Source organism: Melanotaenia boesemani, chromosome 6, assembly GCF_017639745.1.
Source record: "Melanotaenia boesemani isolate fMelBoe1 chromosome 6, fMelBoe1.pri, whole genome shotgun sequence".
NCBI classification, from domain to species: Eukaryota; Metazoa; Chordata; class Actinopteri; order Atheriniformes; family Melanotaeniidae; genus Melanotaenia; species Melanotaenia boesemani.
This window is the reverse complement of record NC_055687.1, coordinates 2,264,402-2,282,175: the sequence shown is the minus strand read 5'-3', so window position 1 is coordinate 2,282,175 and position 17,774 is coordinate 2,264,402. Positions and strand designations below refer to the sequence as shown.

General features: G+C 41.3%; 1 protein-coding gene across 1 annotated transcript; it reads left to right on the top strand.

Annotated features, from left to right (window-relative positions):
* The first annotated feature begins 14,374 nt into the window (after positions 1-14,374).
* On the top strand, positions 14,375-15,642 carry LOC121642062 (kallikrein-13-like). The gene is made up of 4 exons (XM_041988538.1): positions 14,375-14,661; positions 14,917-14,981; positions 15,211-15,350; positions 15,431-15,642. Exons 1-4 carry the CDS (start codon positions 14,411-14,413, stop codon positions 15,587-15,589), a joined length of 615 nt encoding a protein of 204 aa, XP_041844472.1. The 5' UTR covers positions 14,375-14,410; the 3' UTR covers positions 15,590-15,642.
* Positions 15,643-17,774: the final 2,132 nt, after the last annotated feature.

Genomic DNA, 17,774 nt, shown 5'->3' with positions numbered 1-17,774 from the left:
GACGCTGATGTTATTGTCGTGTGAGAATCTTGGTTGAATAAATCTGTCGGTGATAAGGAAATCTGTATTGATGGTTATAATGTGTACTAGACTGACAGCCCTAACAGAGGTGGGGTGTTGCCATATTTATTTAAAAAAACAAATCAAGTTAAAGTCCTTTTACCAAAATCCATCCATCCATCCATCCATCCATCCATCCATTCTCTTCCGCTTATCCGGAGTCGGGTCGCAGGGGCAGCTTCCTAAGCAGGGAACCCAGACTTCCCTCTCCCCGGCCACATTCACCAGCTCATCCGAAGGGATCCCGAGGCGTTCCCAGGCCAGCCGAGAGATGTAGTCTGTCCAGCGTGTCCTGGGTCTGCCCCGGGGCCTCCTTCCGGTGGGACGTGCCAGGAACACCTCACCAGGGAGGCGTCCAGGAGGCATCCTAACCAGATGCCCGAGCCACCTTATCTGGCTCCTCTCGATGTGGAGGAGCAGCGGCTCTACTCTGAGCCCCTTCCGGATCAACGAGCTTCTCACCCTATCTCTAAGGGAGAGCCCGGCCACCCTGCGGAGGAAACTCATTTCGACCGCTTGTATTCGAGATCTCGTTCTTTCGGTCATTACCCACAGCTCATGACCATAGGTGAGGGTAGGAACGTAGATTGACCAGTAAATCGAGAGCTTTGCCTTTCGGCTCAGCTCCTTCTTCACCACGACAGACCGATGCAGAGTCCGCATCACTGCGGACGCCGCACTGATCCGCCTGTCGATCTCTCGCTCCATCCCTCCCTCACTCGTGAACAAGACCCCGAGATATGTAAACTCCTCCACTTGGGGCAGGACCCCATCGCAGACCCGGAGAGAGCACTCCACCCTTTTCAGGCTGAGGACCATGGTCTCGGATTTGGAGGTGCTGATTCTCTTCCCAGCCGCTTCACACTCGGCTGCGAATCGCTCCAGTGCGAGCTGAAGATCACGTCCCGATGAAGCCAACAGATTTACCAAAATCAATAAGCAAACTATTTGAAATTCTGGCCCTGGATCTGGAAGTTTCTAAAAGGCTACATACCACAGTGGTTGGCTGTTATAGGCCACCTTCAGCAGTTAGTGATACACTCTTCTTCTTATTCAATCTTATATCAGAGCTAAAATATAGTGAGCTTATTTTATTTGGTGATTTAAACTGAAACTGGCTAAATCCAGTGTCTGATAATCTTAAAGCTCAGTGAGATTCTTTGAGTCTTTTTCAGATTGTTGATAAGCCGACTCGGCCTAACTTGAAGAGTCCTGATAAATCCTCGTTAGCTGACCTCATTTTAACTAATGTTCCCCATAGATACTCCACAGCTGCAGTTTTAGCAAACATCAGTGATCACCTGTCGTTGCAACAATGAGAAGTAGTAAAATTCCCAAAGCAAAACCACGTATCATCTTAAAACGTAGCATGAAGAGCTTTGTGGAACAAGGTTTTTTTCATGATCTCTATGCTTTTGATTGGGAGAAAATGTAAATGGTAAATGGTCTGTACTTATATAGAGCTTTTATCCAAAGCACTTTACATCATACATCACATTCACCCACTGATGGCGGAAGCTGCCATGCAAGGCGCTAACATGACCCATCAGGAGTAATTCAGGGTTCGGTGTCTTGCTCAGGGACACCTCGACAAAAACCATTGGCACATCTTCAATAAGGTAATATTAAATCTGCTTCCCTCATACTTATTTAATGCTATCTAATCTAAAACAAACAGTAGCTACAGTCTTCGTTCTGTGACTCAGGATGTATTTTTACTCTCTAAATCCAAAGTCAGGCTTGAAATGGGAAAAAGAAGTTTAGATATGCTGCTCCAACAGCTTGAATTTGCTGCAGGAAAAGCTGTGTCTGGGGGAACCGGCCTCCTTACACCTTTTTTTTTTTTCTTTCCCAGTATGTTTATTGGTTTTTAAGTTTCAACATAAAAACAGAACAAACACCAAACAACACCCCAGCTCACAAATAAGATGAGTGGCAAAACTCAGAGACTTAAATTACAAAAAAAAAAAAAAAAAAAAAAAGATCCACAGTACATGTATAAGACCAAAGCGGAACGGTTGCATCATACAAACCCTCGTGAGAAAATAGCAGACGATATCCTAACCCGACATAGCACATAAAAGGGTCCCATATTCTATGGAACACATCATCTCTATTGTTTAGCTTATTTGTTAGGTAGTCCAACGACACATAGTCAAGTACACTCCGCTGCCATTGTGCCTTAGATGGGGCTTTGTCTGTGATCCAGTTCAATAGCACACATTTCCTTGCACAGAATGTAAGTAACCTGTACAGATGTCTTTCATATGTCCCCTTGATGTTATCATTTGTCATTCCAAGTAGCATACACAAAGGGTTAAATTCAGTTATAGTAGAAAAGATCTTATCTATGTCACCTTTTATATCAACCCAAAATTGTTGTATTTTTCTACAGAACCACAGACAGTGAGTAAGGTTACCCACCTCTATTTTACATTTGGGGCAGAGCGGAGAAAGGTCTGAGTTAAATCGATGGCGGTGAAGAGGGAGATATATGAGCTCGATGTAAAATTTTAAGTTGCATAGCTTTAATTCTATTGCAAACGCTCAAAGATTTTGCATTCTCCCAAGCCTGATCCCAGGCCTAGTCACTGATCCTCATATCTAATTCTTTTTCCCACGTCCCTTTTACCGAGACTGTGTTTGCAATCCCATAGTCTTTTTAGTACACCATAGCAAATTCTCATAGAGGTTCTGAGTTTCGGCTTGAATAGCAGGTTCTCACAATCAGAGACGGTTTGATTATTTTGTATTGTTGTGTTCCTTTGGATATAGTCTCTCACTTGTAAGTACCGAAAAAAATCATGTCTATGAATGTCATATTTATTAAGTAACTGTTCAAAAGACATCAGATTAGGTCCGTCCATTAAGTCCGAAAGGGTGGAGACCCCTTTTTCTGCCCAAAACTCGAAAACCGGAGTCAGTAGTCCCAGGCAGAAAAAGTGGGGTTATCACACAGTGGAGTGAAAAGAGATGTTAATTGAGACCTGCCTTCAAGCTTTTGTACTATTTGCCAAGCTCTTACAGTAGATAATGTTAATGGGTTTACTACAGGACATCCTTAAGGTTTTGAGTTTTTTCACAAAAAGCAGGTTTTTTAAGGGGAAATTGGACATGGCACTCTCTATATCAAGCCAGAGAGAAACAGGTTCTTGCACCCAGTCGGCAGCTACACGCATGTGGGCACTAAGCTGATATTTCCTTATGTGTGGGAGGTCAAGGCCCCCCTTTGATGATGGAAGACATAACGTAGCTATTTTAAGTCGAGGTTTCCTCCCTGCCCAAATAAACGAACTAAACCAGCCATTCAGAGTTTTAATAGTTTTTCGTGCGAAAAAGAGTCGGAACCATCTGTATTGGATATAGTAGCCTGGGTAGGACGTTCATTTTCAGAAGAGCAATACGGCCAATCCACGACAGGGGTAAGGTTTTCCATCTCTCTAAATCCAATTTTACACGCTCAAATAAAGGAGTGAAGTTACTTTTATACATCTGATCAAAAGCGGGTGTAACCTTGATCCCCAAATACACAAATCCCTCTGGTGACCAATTAAAGGGAAATGGAGAAGGAGTCTGAGGTTTTTGCGTAAAGGCACCCAGTGGCATCACTTCTGATTTATTGAAATTGATTTTATAACCTGAAATGTCGCCGAATTTATTAATAATTTCAATTAGAGAAGGGATTGATGTTTCAGGCTGGGTCAACACAACCAGAACATCATCCGCATACAAAGTAATCTTATGTTGTCTTTGGCCTATGGTTAGACCGTGTATGTCCTACCGAGATCGAACCGCCTCTGCCAGTGGCTCCACAGCCAAAGCAAAAAGCAGAGGGGAGAGTGGACAGCCCTGTCTGGTCCCCCTCAGAACCGGAAAGTTAGGTGATCGCAACCCATTTGTAAGAACTGAAGAGCAAGGATCAGTATACAAAATCTTAATCCAATTTATAAAGTTTTCACTTAAACCAAATTGACATAATGTATAAAACAAGTAAGGCCATTCGACGCGGTCAAATGCCTTTTCGGCATCAAGAGAGACCACTACGCCAGGCACTGAGTTTTGTTTGAAGAACTGGATTGTATTCAACAACCTGCGCACATTGTTATATGAGTTGCAACCCCTAATGAAACCCGTCTGGTCTTCATTAATTAACAGGGGGAGTGAGCGTTCTAGGCGTTTAGCAAGTATTTTGGAAAGGAGTTTCAAATCCACGTTCAATAGAGAAATCGGCCTATAAGAGGCACAGTCTTCAGGTAATTTACCTTTTTTTAATATAAGAGAAATATTTGCCTCCCTTAAAGAATTGGGTAAAAGACCTTTTCTAAAGGAGTCCTTATACATTTGTAGCACACGGGTCGACCAGTATTTCTCGAAATTCTTTATAAAACTCAGCACAAAGTCCATCAGGCCCAGCTACTTTACCTGACTGCTAACTCTTTAATGGCATCTAACACCTCTTTCTTTGATATGGGGAGTCAAGATTCAATTTTTGGGCTTCCGGTCAGCCTGGGAAGATTGAGAGAAGAGAAGAAAGAATCCATTAAGCCTGGAGCATTTTTATGTGTTTGTGATTTATACAGGTTTTCGTAGAATTTTGTAAATATCTCATTAATAGTGGCAGTATCAAAAAATTGTTTTCCATTTGTGTCTTTAATTGAAGAAATATTTTGGGAGTCCGACTTCTTCTTCGTCAATACGCCAAATATTTCCCAGGTTTGTCGCCATGTTCGTATAACCTTTGCCTTGCAAATCTAATTTTAGTCTCTGCCTCTTTTGTCAGAAGACAATCTAATGATGAACGGAGAGCAAAAATTTCCTTAAGTTTACCAGTAGACGATTTTCTCAGATAATCTTCTTCAGCACGCTTTAATTTGGATTCTAAAATCTTTCTCTGTTCCGCTTGTCTACGCCTTTTACTTTTGTATAGGAAGTGATGAGGCCTCTTGAATAAGCTTTCGATGTCTCCCATAGTAATGAAGGGTTATCTGTAGAGGGTGTGTTAATTAACAGAAACTGTCTAAATTCCTCTGTAAAATAGTCTATAAATTTTTGATCATAAAGAATGGAGGAGTCAAAATACCAACGTCTAGTTTGTGGGGCCGGGTTTCCAACACTGCAATGAAGGAAGACCGCAGCCATGGTCAGACACTACTATGTTACCAATTGAGCTGGACATAATTGATGGTAGTATATGGTTTGGGACAAAAAAATAATCTATTCTCGTATAACATGTATGCACTTTGGAAAAGAACGTAAATTCTTTATCTGCCAAATGTTGTGCCCTCCACACGTCCACATAGTCCCAACTCTTCACATAAGGTAGTAAGAGTTTTGGCCTGAGGTAGGAGAAACAATTTACCTTGAGGAGATTTATCCATAATTGGGTTTAAGTGACAATTGAAATCCCCCCCAACAAAGGAATTCCTGACATTTAGATCTACAAATTTTGTAAAGGCGGGTGACTAGAAAATCTACTGGATGGCCAGGAGGGTAATACATATTCATAATTGCAATTTCCTCTCCATATAGAACACCTCTCACAATCACATAACGGCCACCCGTATCCTTTATACAGTCAAGAAATTTGAATGGTAGATTTTTTCTGATTAGGATAGCTGTACCTCTACTCCTTGATGTAAACGAAGAGAAAAAGACATGTCCAAACCCCCCCCTGCGCTAGTTTAGAATGTTCTATAGAGTCCAAATGAGTCTCCTGTAGTAGTGCTATGTGAACCTGTTCTCTCTTGAGATAATTCAAGACCTTTCTCCGCTTAACATGTGTATGGATGCCATTTACATTCCAAGTGCATATAGGCAAGGCAAGGCAAGGCAGTTTATTTGTATAACACATTTCATGTACAGGACAATTCAAAGTGCTTTACATAAAACAAAGACATTACAGATATTTAGAATAGTAAAAGGCATCAACTCATAATCAACACATAATCACAATAAAATAATAAATTACATTAAAATGATTAAAAGCAAGATAAGTTAAAAAAAAGGTACCGTGCAGATTTCATGCATAGGCGCATGAGAAAAGAAAAGTTTTTAACCTGGATTTAAAAATGTCTACATTTGGGGAAAGTTTAATCTCCACTGGCAGTTTGTTCCATTTGTTTGCAGCATAACAGCTAAATGCTGCTTCTCCATGTTTAGTCTGGACTCTGGCCTGGACTAGTTGACCAGAGTCTTTGGATCTAAGAGCTCTGCTAGGTTTATATTCTCTGAACATATCACAGATGTATTCTGGGCCTAAACCATTCTGGGATTTGTAAACAAGCAGAAGGGTTTTAAAATCTATTCTGTAACTGACTGGAAGCCAGTGTAAAGATTTTAAAACTGGTGTGATGTGTTCAGATCTCTTAGTCCTGGTTAAAACTCTAGCAGCAGCGTTCTGGATGAGCTGCAGATGTTTAATGCTCTTTTTAGGAAGTCCTGTTAAAAGACCATTACAGTAATCCAGCCTACTGGAGATGAATGCATGGATGAGTTTCTCTTGGTCTTTCTGGGAGACTAAACTTTTAATTCTGTTGATGTTTCTGAGCTGGTAAAAAGCTTCTTAGTGAAGGTTTGATGTGGCTGCTGAAAGTCAGATCTGAGTCTATCAACACTCCCAGGTAACGAACTTGGTCGGTGATTTTAAGAGCCCGAGTCTCCAGGTGTTTACCAATGCTGACCCTCTTCTCTTTGCTACCAAACAGAATAATCTCAGTTTTTGTCTTCATTTAATTGTAGGAAATTCTCCCTCATCCAGGTGTTTATTTGCTCCAGACACTGACACATTAAAGGTCCCATATTATACACTTTATTCCCAATCTGAGACCATTCATTAATATCTAAATGAAATATTTCCGCCATGGTATGGACAAATCGACCCTCAGTTTGAGTGCAGCGGCTTCTCTTCACCTCCCTCTTTTTAGCAGCTTCAGAAATGTGCCGTTTATGGTGGGCGGAACCCTGGTGGAGCAGCTCAGCTGTTGGCTCCGCCCATCGCATCGCCCGTCATGAGGTGATTGACAGGTTAGGCCTTAGCGGTAACTAGACGCTGATTACAGCGTAGTGAAGGATAAACAAACGCCGGAACACCGGAACCCATTCCTGAAGCCCCCATTACCGACCCAAACCGCGACGCACGGAGAACACAGCTAGCTACGCTCATCAATCTGATGCACAATGGCACCGGATACAAACAGTAGAAACAGTGACTTGGCTACATTTACAACAGTGCTAGTATATTTTCAAGCTATCAGACTAATAAGGCCGAAACGATAAAATAACTGCCAGCTCTTACCTCTCCAGCTGTGTCACGGACAGTTGGTATTGAACCTGGCTTCAGCTTCAAACGGTTGGCGAAGCCTGCTTTCCATGCCCCCATGTTGTGGAAACAGTCCTCTTTGAAATGCTGGCCACAGACATGCAAAACCTTTGGAAGTTTTCCGGGTACATTTCCTCCAAAAATAAAATTAATCCACTCAGTCCTCGTGGGTTCAGTGGATGGAAGTAAAAAAACGTTTTCGTGTTCATTTATGCAGCCACAAACAGAACAGTGCTTCTGTCGCTTAGCCATGTCCGCTAACGAGGGTTGCCGAAAAGGATAAAACACTGGGCGCTAGGTGATTTTTAGAGGGCGGGCTTTGAGAGCCGGTAAGCGGGTCCATCGCTCTGTGGGAGTGGTTATTGTCCCTTATGACGTCTTAACGTACAGGCTTTCAAACTCGCTCAATTCAGCGCTTACTTCCCTAGAGGTGGAGCAGGGGGGAGAGAGAGCGCCTGAAAGAGTTTCACACTTACGGGTCTCCTACACATGCGGGGGGACCAGTATGACTGTTCCAAAACCATTAAAAAGTGAATTTTGCATAATATGGGACCTTTAAGTCTATTGGACTGCAGTCATCTGGTGACAGAGACACATAAAGTTGTGTATCATCTGCATAACTTTGATAACTAATGCTATAGTTTTGTAATATTTTACCCAAAGGGAGCATATACAAGTTGAACAGAAGAGGTCCAAGGACTGACCCCTGGGGGACTCCACAAGTCATGGCCACTCGCTCGGATTCATAGCTGCCGATCGTAACAAAATAACTCCGGCCTTCTAAATAGGACCTGAACCAGTTAAGAACCGCTCCAGAAAGTCCAACCCAGTTTCCAGCCTGTGCAACAGGATTCTGTGATCTACAGTATCAAACGCAGCACTGAGATCCAACAGAACCAGGACTGATACTTGACCAGAATCGGTATTCAACCTAATGTCAATTTAACACTGTGACCAGAGCTGTTTCAGTGCTGTGATGAGGTCGGAAGCCGGACTGAAATTTATCAAGATTTCCACTTTCATTTAAAAAGTCATGAAGCTGGTGAAATACAACTTTCTCAATAATCTTGGAAATAAAAGAGAGGTTAGAGACAGGTCTATAGTTGTTCATTATAGAGGCGTCTAGAGTCCTTTTCTTTAGGAGTGGCTTAATAGCAGCTATCTTTAGTGACTGGGGAAAAATGCCTGATGCCAGTGAGCTGTTAACTATCAAAGGTCGGATGGTATCATGTCCAGAGTGCATGTTGCTGATTTCAAATGCCAAACTGTTTCTTGTAGGACTTTTAGATTCACCATTTTAAATTGTGACATGACATCAGAATTATTTCCGGGTTTTAGACACAGACTAATTTTCTTGTTTGACTGTGTGGAATTAATATTTTGCCTAATTGTTTTAATTTTTTGGCTAAGAAAGTTTGCAAATTGGTTGCATTTGTCAGTGGAAAGGAGCTCAGGGCTTATCTGTTTAGGAGGATTTGTAAGTTTTTCAATCATAGCAAACAGAGTGCGAGAATTGTTGACATTCCTGTTAATCATTTCAGATAAATGCAGCTCTCTGGCCTTACACAGCTCATTGTTATAGTTACGTAGGCTTTGTTTGTACAGCTCATAGTAAATTTGAAGTTTATTTTTCCGCCATTTCCGCTCAGTTTTTCTGCATTCTCTTTTTAGGCTGGTAACCACAGTGGTGTTTCTCCATGGTGTTTTCTGTTTGCTCAAGTTGCTCTTGATTCTTATCGGTGAATATATATTCAATTTAGACATATTTTTATTATATTATGTAGGTAAAGCATGGTGTCTTCTGAGTCCCTTTCCACAGTTGGATAAAAATAGCAAGAATAGTAAACATAAAAAAGAGCTGGGGCAGCACAACAGGTGAACAAACAAACAATAACAAAACAAACAATGCCTAACATCGGCAAAAGAGAAAACACTGTCCTTCTCCTAATATAAAGGAGCTCGAGTGTAAAGGTTTCTAGCCGCAGAAGATAACTTCTTACTCAAAAAAAAAAGAAGTAAAAAAAAAGGGTAGCAGCAACGCCCATAGTGTATCACAAACAATCAACATAACATTTCTTGACAAAACAAAAAGATAGTGGCAGTAAATGCAATTTTAGCAGGGCAGTACTCAATAAAATGAAATAAAATAAAAAAAAAAGTAGACTGCAAGCAGCAAACACTTACTCACGGTATAGAAGAAATCTCAACTAAAACCAGAAGAGCGAACACAGTCCGCCGATCACTCGCTATCAACAGCAGGGGTTGAGACCAAAGACTCAATAAAGTCTTTCACCTCGGTGGCGTCCTTGAAAATCTTAGTAGATCCGCAGTGGGTCACTTTCAGCAAAGCGGGGTAGATCTGTCTGTAGTCAGCTCCAATGGACCTAAGGCGTTTCTTAACTTCGTCAAAACGTTTCCGTTTACGCACAACAGCAGCCGAGTAATCCTGAAAGATCATCACCGTGGCGTTCTCATACTTCAAGGGCTGGTTATTCCTGCTCATTTCCCACGCTGCGTTCATAACCCGCTGTTTGTCTTGGTAGTTGTGTAGCCTCACCAATGCAGGATGTGATCTCTGGCCAGGGGACGGGGCCTGTGTCGCCGTGCGGTGCGCCCTTTCCACCTTAAGCCTGCCTGCTTTTGTCTTTATGTTTAAAAGTTCAGGCAGCCAACTCTCGAAAAAGTGTGTGGGATCGTTACCTTCAGCGCCCTCCGGGAGACCAATAATGCGAATATTTTTACGTCGTCCTCTGTTTTCTAAGTCGTCAGCGCGCTCCGCCAGCTCTTGCACCCGCTTCTCCAGTGATTTTAGTTTCTCTTCGGTCGGCGCCGTGGCATCCTCCACAGCCGAGAGCCGGGCTTCAACCTCTTGTATACGCCCCTCATGGTCCTCTAGTTGTGTCCCCTGAGCTTGTAGTAGCAGGGAGACCGGGCCGAGCTTCTCTACAATGACTTTAGTGAGGTTCACGGTCACTTCACGTATCACCTCGCGGACTGCTGGGTCCATTACATCCTCCGACTCGGCGCTGCTAGCTCCCATGCTAGCTCCTTCGTTAGCCTCGCTGCTTTGCAGACTGGGATCCTCCGCGGATACTGTGACTTTCCTGCGCGGCATGTTGTCAGACTGTCTCAAAAAGTAGCTGCTAATACTCATCGCACACTTACAGAAAAAAAAAAAAAAGCGCCCGTTCTGTAGATTTATTTGTGGGTTATAAGTGTAAGATCAGTGAAATGGCGTGCTGGTACTCCCAGATGCGACCTCACTTCAAGCCGCCATCTTGAAACCCCTCCTTACACCTTTTTAAAAGTAAGTTAAGAACATTAAATGATGAGTCTTTAGCTTGTAAATGTTTTGACTAATATTATTTTGTAACTTGAAGTGTTGACGTATGTTTGTGATTTTATATGTAATTTTATTGGTGGTTGTGACTGATTTGTAACTTGGTTTGCTGTCTTGGCCAGAACACTTTTGTAAATGAGATTCCTGATCTCAATGAGCTTTTTCCTGGTTAAATAAAATAAATAAAATAAAATCCTCAAATAATCGGAACTCTGATCCAACACCAGACCATCAGAACCCTGATCCATCTGTAATGGAAAATTTTCATGTGATAATGTACTCAGTATTTGAATATTGTGTACTCATAGTTAATCTAACTTCTTGTGAAGGAAGATGACCGTCAACCTGCTTACTACATTTACATATTAAGTAAGTTCCTCTTTGTGAATAACTTCTGTTTTTCAGAACTCTGCAGTCAGTCTGCAGGCGGAGTGTTGATGTCTCATGATTTCAATCATTATTTAATAAATGTCCATCCATCCATTATCTTGACCGCTTATTCCATTTCGGGTCGCGGTTGAGCTGGAGCCTATCCCAGCATTTTAACAGGTGAGAGGCAGGTCACCAGTCTGTCACAGGGCCAACACAGATAGACAAACAACCATTCACACGCACACTCACTCCTAGGGAGAATTTAGTGTCCAATTAACCTAACATGCATGTCTTTGGACGGTGGGAGGAAGCCTGAGAACCCGGAGAGAACCCACGCATACACGGGGAGAACATGCAAACTCCACACAGAAAGGCCACCACCCCCAAGGTTCGAACCTCCCCCCAGCCAAGATTCAAACCGGTGACCTTCTTGCTGTCGTGCAGCCTATTTTTTGCAGCTATTTAATAAATGTACTTATTTTAATCCCCTGATTGAGCATTTGATTATAATTTTTCCTTAAACCATCCCCATATCATCAGAACCCTGATCCAACACCAGACCATCAGAACCCTGATCCAACACCAGACCATCAGAACCCTGATCCAACACCATATCATCAGAACCCTGATCCAACACCAGACCATCAGAACCCTGATCCAACACCAGACCATCAGAAACCTAATCAATCCATACCATACAGAGTTCCAAGAGTTGAGTTAGTCTGTTATATGTCGGAAATTATCGACTTGAAAAGTGGCAGCATGAGCATCAACAGAGCTGCATTTTGAATATAAATATCGTTGACTATCAGGTTCATTTAATTGTGGCCACCAAAATCATGCTCACGATCAAAATCCGATTAATTCTGCATCCCTACTTAGTTGTCAGCCCAGGGACTTGAACCCAGGTTCTCCAGACCCACCAAGCCCACCTCTGTAACCACTTCAACTTTTCATACTTTAAGCAGTTTAATTTAATATCCTGGTTCCACTTTAACACAGTAATATTCTCTAAATTCATCCATCCAAGATCTGTTTCTACTGAAACTGTAAATCTTTAGTTGGTGTCTACATCCACCGTCCTCTTCATCAGGACCACCTTCTAGTACCGGGTCGTCCTCTTCATCAGGACCGCCTTCTAGTACCGGGTCGTCCTCTACATCACGACCACCTTCTAGTACCGTGTCGTCCTCTTCATCAGGACCACCTTGTAGTACCGTGTCGTCCTCTTCATCAGGACCACCTTCTAGTACCGGGTCGTCCTCTTCATCAGGACCACCTTTTAGTACCGGGTCGTCCTCTTCATCAGGACCACCTTCTAGTACCGTGTCGTCCTCTTCATCAGGACCACCTTCTAGTACCGGGTCGTCCTCTTCATCAGGAACACCTTTTAGTACCGGGTCGTCCTCTTCATCAGGACCACCTTCTAGTACCGTGTCGTCCTCTTCATCAGGACCACCTTCTAGTACCGGGTCGTCCTCTTCATCAGGACCACCTTCTAGTACGGGGTCGTCCTCTTCATCAGCTCCACCTTCTAGTACCGTGTCGTCCTCTTCATCAGGACCACCTTCTAGTACCGTGTCGTCCTCTTCATCAGGACCACCTTCTAGTACCGTGTCGTCCTCTTCATCACGACCACCTTCTAGTACCGTGTCGTCCTCTTCATCAGGACCACCTTGTAGTACCGTGTCGTCCTCTTCATCAGGACCACCTTCGAGTCCCGGGTCGTCCTCATCATCACGACAACCTTCGAGTCCCGGGTCGTCCTCTTCATCACGACCACCTTCTAGTACCGTGTCGTCCTCTTCATCAGGACCACCTTCGAGTCCCGGGTCGTCCTCATCATCACGACAACCTTCGAGTCCCGGGTCGTCCTCTTCATCACGACCACCTTCTAGTACCGGGTCGTCCTCTTCAACAGGAACACCTTATATTACCGGGTCGTCCTCTTCATCAGGACCACCTTCTAGTACCGGGTGGTCCTCTTCATCAGGACCACCTTCTAGTACTGGGTCGTCCTCTTAATCAGGTCCACCTTCTAGTACCGGGTCGTCCTCTTCATCAGGTCCACCTTCTAGTACCGGGTCGTCCTCTTCATCAGGTCCACCTTCTAGTACCGGGTGGTCCTCTTCATCAGGACCACCTTCTAGTACTGGGTCGTCCTCTTCATCAGGTCCACCTTCTAGTACCGGGTCGTCCTCTTCATCAGGTCCACCTTCTAGTACCGGGTGGTCCTCTTCATCAGGACCACCTTCTAGTACTGGGTCGTCCTCTTCATCAGGTCCACCTTCATCTCACGTGTTTCTGTGAGATCAGGTTGATAAAATATGTCAGGCTGTTCAAATCCTCCCACTGGGCTCCAGAAAGTTCCTTATAAGACAACAAACAACCATGCCCTCCGTTAAATCCTCTTTCTTATTCTTTCCATGAATGTTTTACCAACAGCATCTTCTTCCTCACCTTGTAATTAAAACACTGTAAAACCCAAATAACACAAGTTCTCTGATGTACAACATTGTTTTAGTCATTTTCATTCAAATCATCCAGAGGACGGAAACTTCTCATTTTCTAACATAAACATGTATAAATACAATAAAACAGGAGGAACCTTCCACGTCGCTGTTGCTGGTGGTTTTCTGTCTCCTGCATTCGTGTCAGCAGCAGGAAAATCTGATAACAGAAACTTTGAAAAACAGAAGTAGTTTGTGTGGTTTGTGCTGATAAGCTTCCAGCAGGGTATTGGTCCTGCGAAGGCCGGCAGGACATGGAGAGCAGATTTAAAGCACCACGCTGAGACTCTGCTTCAGTCTGCAGAGGCTCGGTGGCAGCGATGGATCCTCCCACTTTTCTTCTTCTTCTGCTGTGTGTCGGTGAGTCCTCAGCTGTTAGACTTCACTCTGATCACACCTCCAGACTGATGGAAGATGTGTTTTTAGAAGAGTTTATTCCTGTTTCTGTCTCCTGCTGGTCTGACTCCATCACCTGAGGACGAGCTTCTCTTTCAGGAATCACCGTGAGCTCAGCTGTGGACCTGCAGAAGAGGATCTACGGTGGTCGAGACTGCGAACAAGATGAGCGTAAATATCACGTCCAAGTGATTTCAGAAGGTGTTGATGGACAGCAGTATCGGTGTGGAGGCTCTCTGATCAGTGATCAGTGGATTCTAACTGCAGCTCACTGCGAGAACAACACCATGTAAGAAAAGTGTTTTTACTCTAAAATGTGGAGAAATTAGTCTGAAATCTACAAACCTTCACTGTGAAGGACCAGAGAATGTTTTACATTTTGTTATCATTTCCATCTTTTCTTCACATCTGTAAATGTGTGAATCCCTGCAGCTGTTTGTCTTTGTGAAAGAACATTTAGATGTCTCGTATTACTTGAGGTTTGTACCATATTTTTCCTCTAGGTACGCTGTTCTAGGTGTGAATCAAGTTCCACAACCAAAAGTAAAGATTGTAGAGAAAATACCTTATAAAGACTTCGACATCATGTTCCTGAAACTACCAAATCCCACCACGTATCCCTTTATATCTCTTCCATCTACTAAAGAGTGTCAGAGACCGGCCATGTGAGTTGATCCTTCTTCATCAGTTCCATCATTATTAGAGTTAAATGTTTTATATTAAAGACGTAAATGTGGAGGATGTAAAATCTCAGGCTGTAAGAAAGAAAACTCCTCATGTCGTGTTTAAAAACTCTAAACTGAGTAAAGACGGAGTGGAAAGGAAAAAGTCTGCAGCTCCTCCTCTAACTTATATTTTAATTCATGATGAACTCACAGTTCAGTCGGACCTGCTGGATTCATATTTTCTTTATTTTACAGAGGTGAAAGTGTGGAGGTGGCGGGCTTTGGTTGGTGTAAGGCAGACAAAAAAACTAAGTTAAAAGGTGAAAATGTGTGATTTATGTTTTATAACACACCGTGTTAGACTGTTTTTGTCTTTAACTCATCGTGTTGGTACATTTGGTGCTGAAATTTTTCCTGAATTAATTTATCTTGACTTGACATGCAGCTCTGTATCTGAACAAAGATGCTGAACCTGGTTAAAAATAACTAAAGTACATTATTACAGTTTTAATACGCAGTTAAACTGTTTTCATTTATTTTTTCCTTCAGTTTGCAGCACACCAAAAAAACTGCAGTGTGTAGAAATGAAGGTTGCTGATTGTCAGTTCGGAAAAGGGCAAGACGAGTGTTTAAGGGTAAAGATAGAACATATTTTCTGTGGCAGTGGAACTGAGGAGGACACTGGGCCAGTGAGTTTTTATTTCTACTGATACTTTTTTCATCTCATGATGGTTTTCAGTCGTTGACACATAACTTCTTTCTTCTTAAGGGAGACTCTGGTGGTGCAGTGGTTTACAACAAGAAGCTCTACGGTGTCGTCATGGGTGGTTACAAATATGTCTGTATAGGGCCTGCTATATTCGGAGATATCTGTGCTTTCCTTAACAAACACCCTGATTTCCTTAAAAACCACAACATTCCCAATTAACTGGAAATAAAGATTCCAAATAAAGGAAAATCTGAGAATTCAGATCTACAAGAAAAATGAACTTTTGTCTTTTGTGTTTTTATTCTTTAAAATATTAACATGATAAAAGCAAATCTTTAGTCGTGTTCTGAAGTAAAACTTTTTATTTGGTGTAAATGGAAAAATTGATGAGAACAAAACAGAGAAAAGATTTTACAATTTACCAGAAAAGCTGGAATGAAATCAAACAGTTTACATGTTTTCCTCGTTAGATTATTATCCTCCTAACTAAACACTTTCCACTCTTAGAAAACCAAAACCACATTTATAATCATTATTAATGAAAAAAATCCTCCAGTTTCTTTTTCTTTGACACTTTATCACCTTAAACTTGATATTTGATCAGTCAGAGCTGATAATCTGAGGAAAAACTCACTGGAACGAATGATTGGATAAAAAATATTTGTAGCATAAAGAACTAAAAACAAAAATCAGGTTAAAAAATGTCTGAAAAAAATTACCTGTGGGGAAAAAACGATCCTGACCCATAAAAAAGTCATAAAAGAAAAAAGAAGACTTGAAGAAATGAAGAATCCTGTTGGCTGGAAGTTGAGTAAAGAAAAGCCGGATGGTCTGAAAACCAGAAAAAACTAGAGAATCTTTCCATAAAAGACATGAAACTCCAGACGTCCTGTAACACAATAATAAACCTGCTGGTCCTCATGAAGTAAAAATAAAACTAAACTGGAGAAAATTAAACCACAGACTCAATTTCTGGCTCCTCCATGTAGAAATAAAAAGTCCTGTAAGGCTCCACCTCACACCCTCCATCCAGATGGATCAGCAGCTCGTTCAGACCCTTTAATACCAGATTCATCCTCCCACCAGCAAACGCTGATAGATTCATGTTTATTCCACAGGTGGACTGGAAGGTAACCAGTCTAATTCATGTTTTTATCCATGAGAAGCTCCAGTTCAGCCGGACCTGCAGATTATTTTCTGTTTCTGGAGGTAGAAAAGTAGAAAAGATTTACTTTACCAGGAACAAAGCTGTGTTTGATTTTCTGTTTTTATTTTAACACGACAGCGTTATTTTTCTCACCTGCAGCTCGACATCTTTATATATTTATTTTTGGTCTTATTAAATAAAACTTTGAAATGACTGAAGGAGGTCGTTGTTCTTTAAATTTACACTTAAACTGTGTTTGCATTTAAATTTTTTCAGCTCCTTTTGCATCAGACCGACTCCTGTGTAGAAAATGCTGCTGTTCCCAGAAGGAGAAACATTTTAACATGGAAGTTAAATAATTTACTGTGGAGGAAACAGAAAGAACGTTGGACCAGCGAGTTGGTTTTTCTACTCATTACGTGATGTTTTTCAGGCATTTCATGTAAATATCTGACACATAACATCTCGGTGATGACCAGAGACTCCGGTGGTGGACTGGTTTACAACAAGTTTCACTAAATTTAAATAAAAATACCAAATAAAATAAAATCTGAGGATTTAGATCTTATTTCCTTTTTTATTTAACCCTGTCCTGTCCAGCATCCTAACATACAGAACGTGGTGTGTGTGCCATATTTTGCTGGACAGATTTGCTCCAGGAACATGTTATAAACATGTTATATTCATGTTATAAACATGTTATATTCATGTTATATTCTTGTTATATACATGTTATATTCATGTTATATACATGTTATATTCATGTTATTTTCATGTTATATACATGTTATATTCATGTTATATACATGTTATATTCTTGTTATATACATGTTATATTCTTGTTATATACATGTTATATTCATGTTATATGCATGTTATATTCATGTTATATACATGTTATATACATGTTATATACATGTTATATTTGTGTTATATTCATGTTATATATATGTTATATTCATGTTATATACATGTTATATTCATGTTATATACATGTTATATACATGTTATATACATGTTATATTTGTGTTATATTCATGTTATATATATGTTATATACATGTTCTATACATGTTATATTCATGTTATATTCTTGTTATATACATGTTATATTCATGTTATATACATGTTATATTCATGTTATATACATGTTATATACATGTTATATACATGTTATATTTGTGTTATATTCATGTTATATATATGTTATATTCATGTTATATGCATGTTATATTCATGTTATATTCATGTTATATTC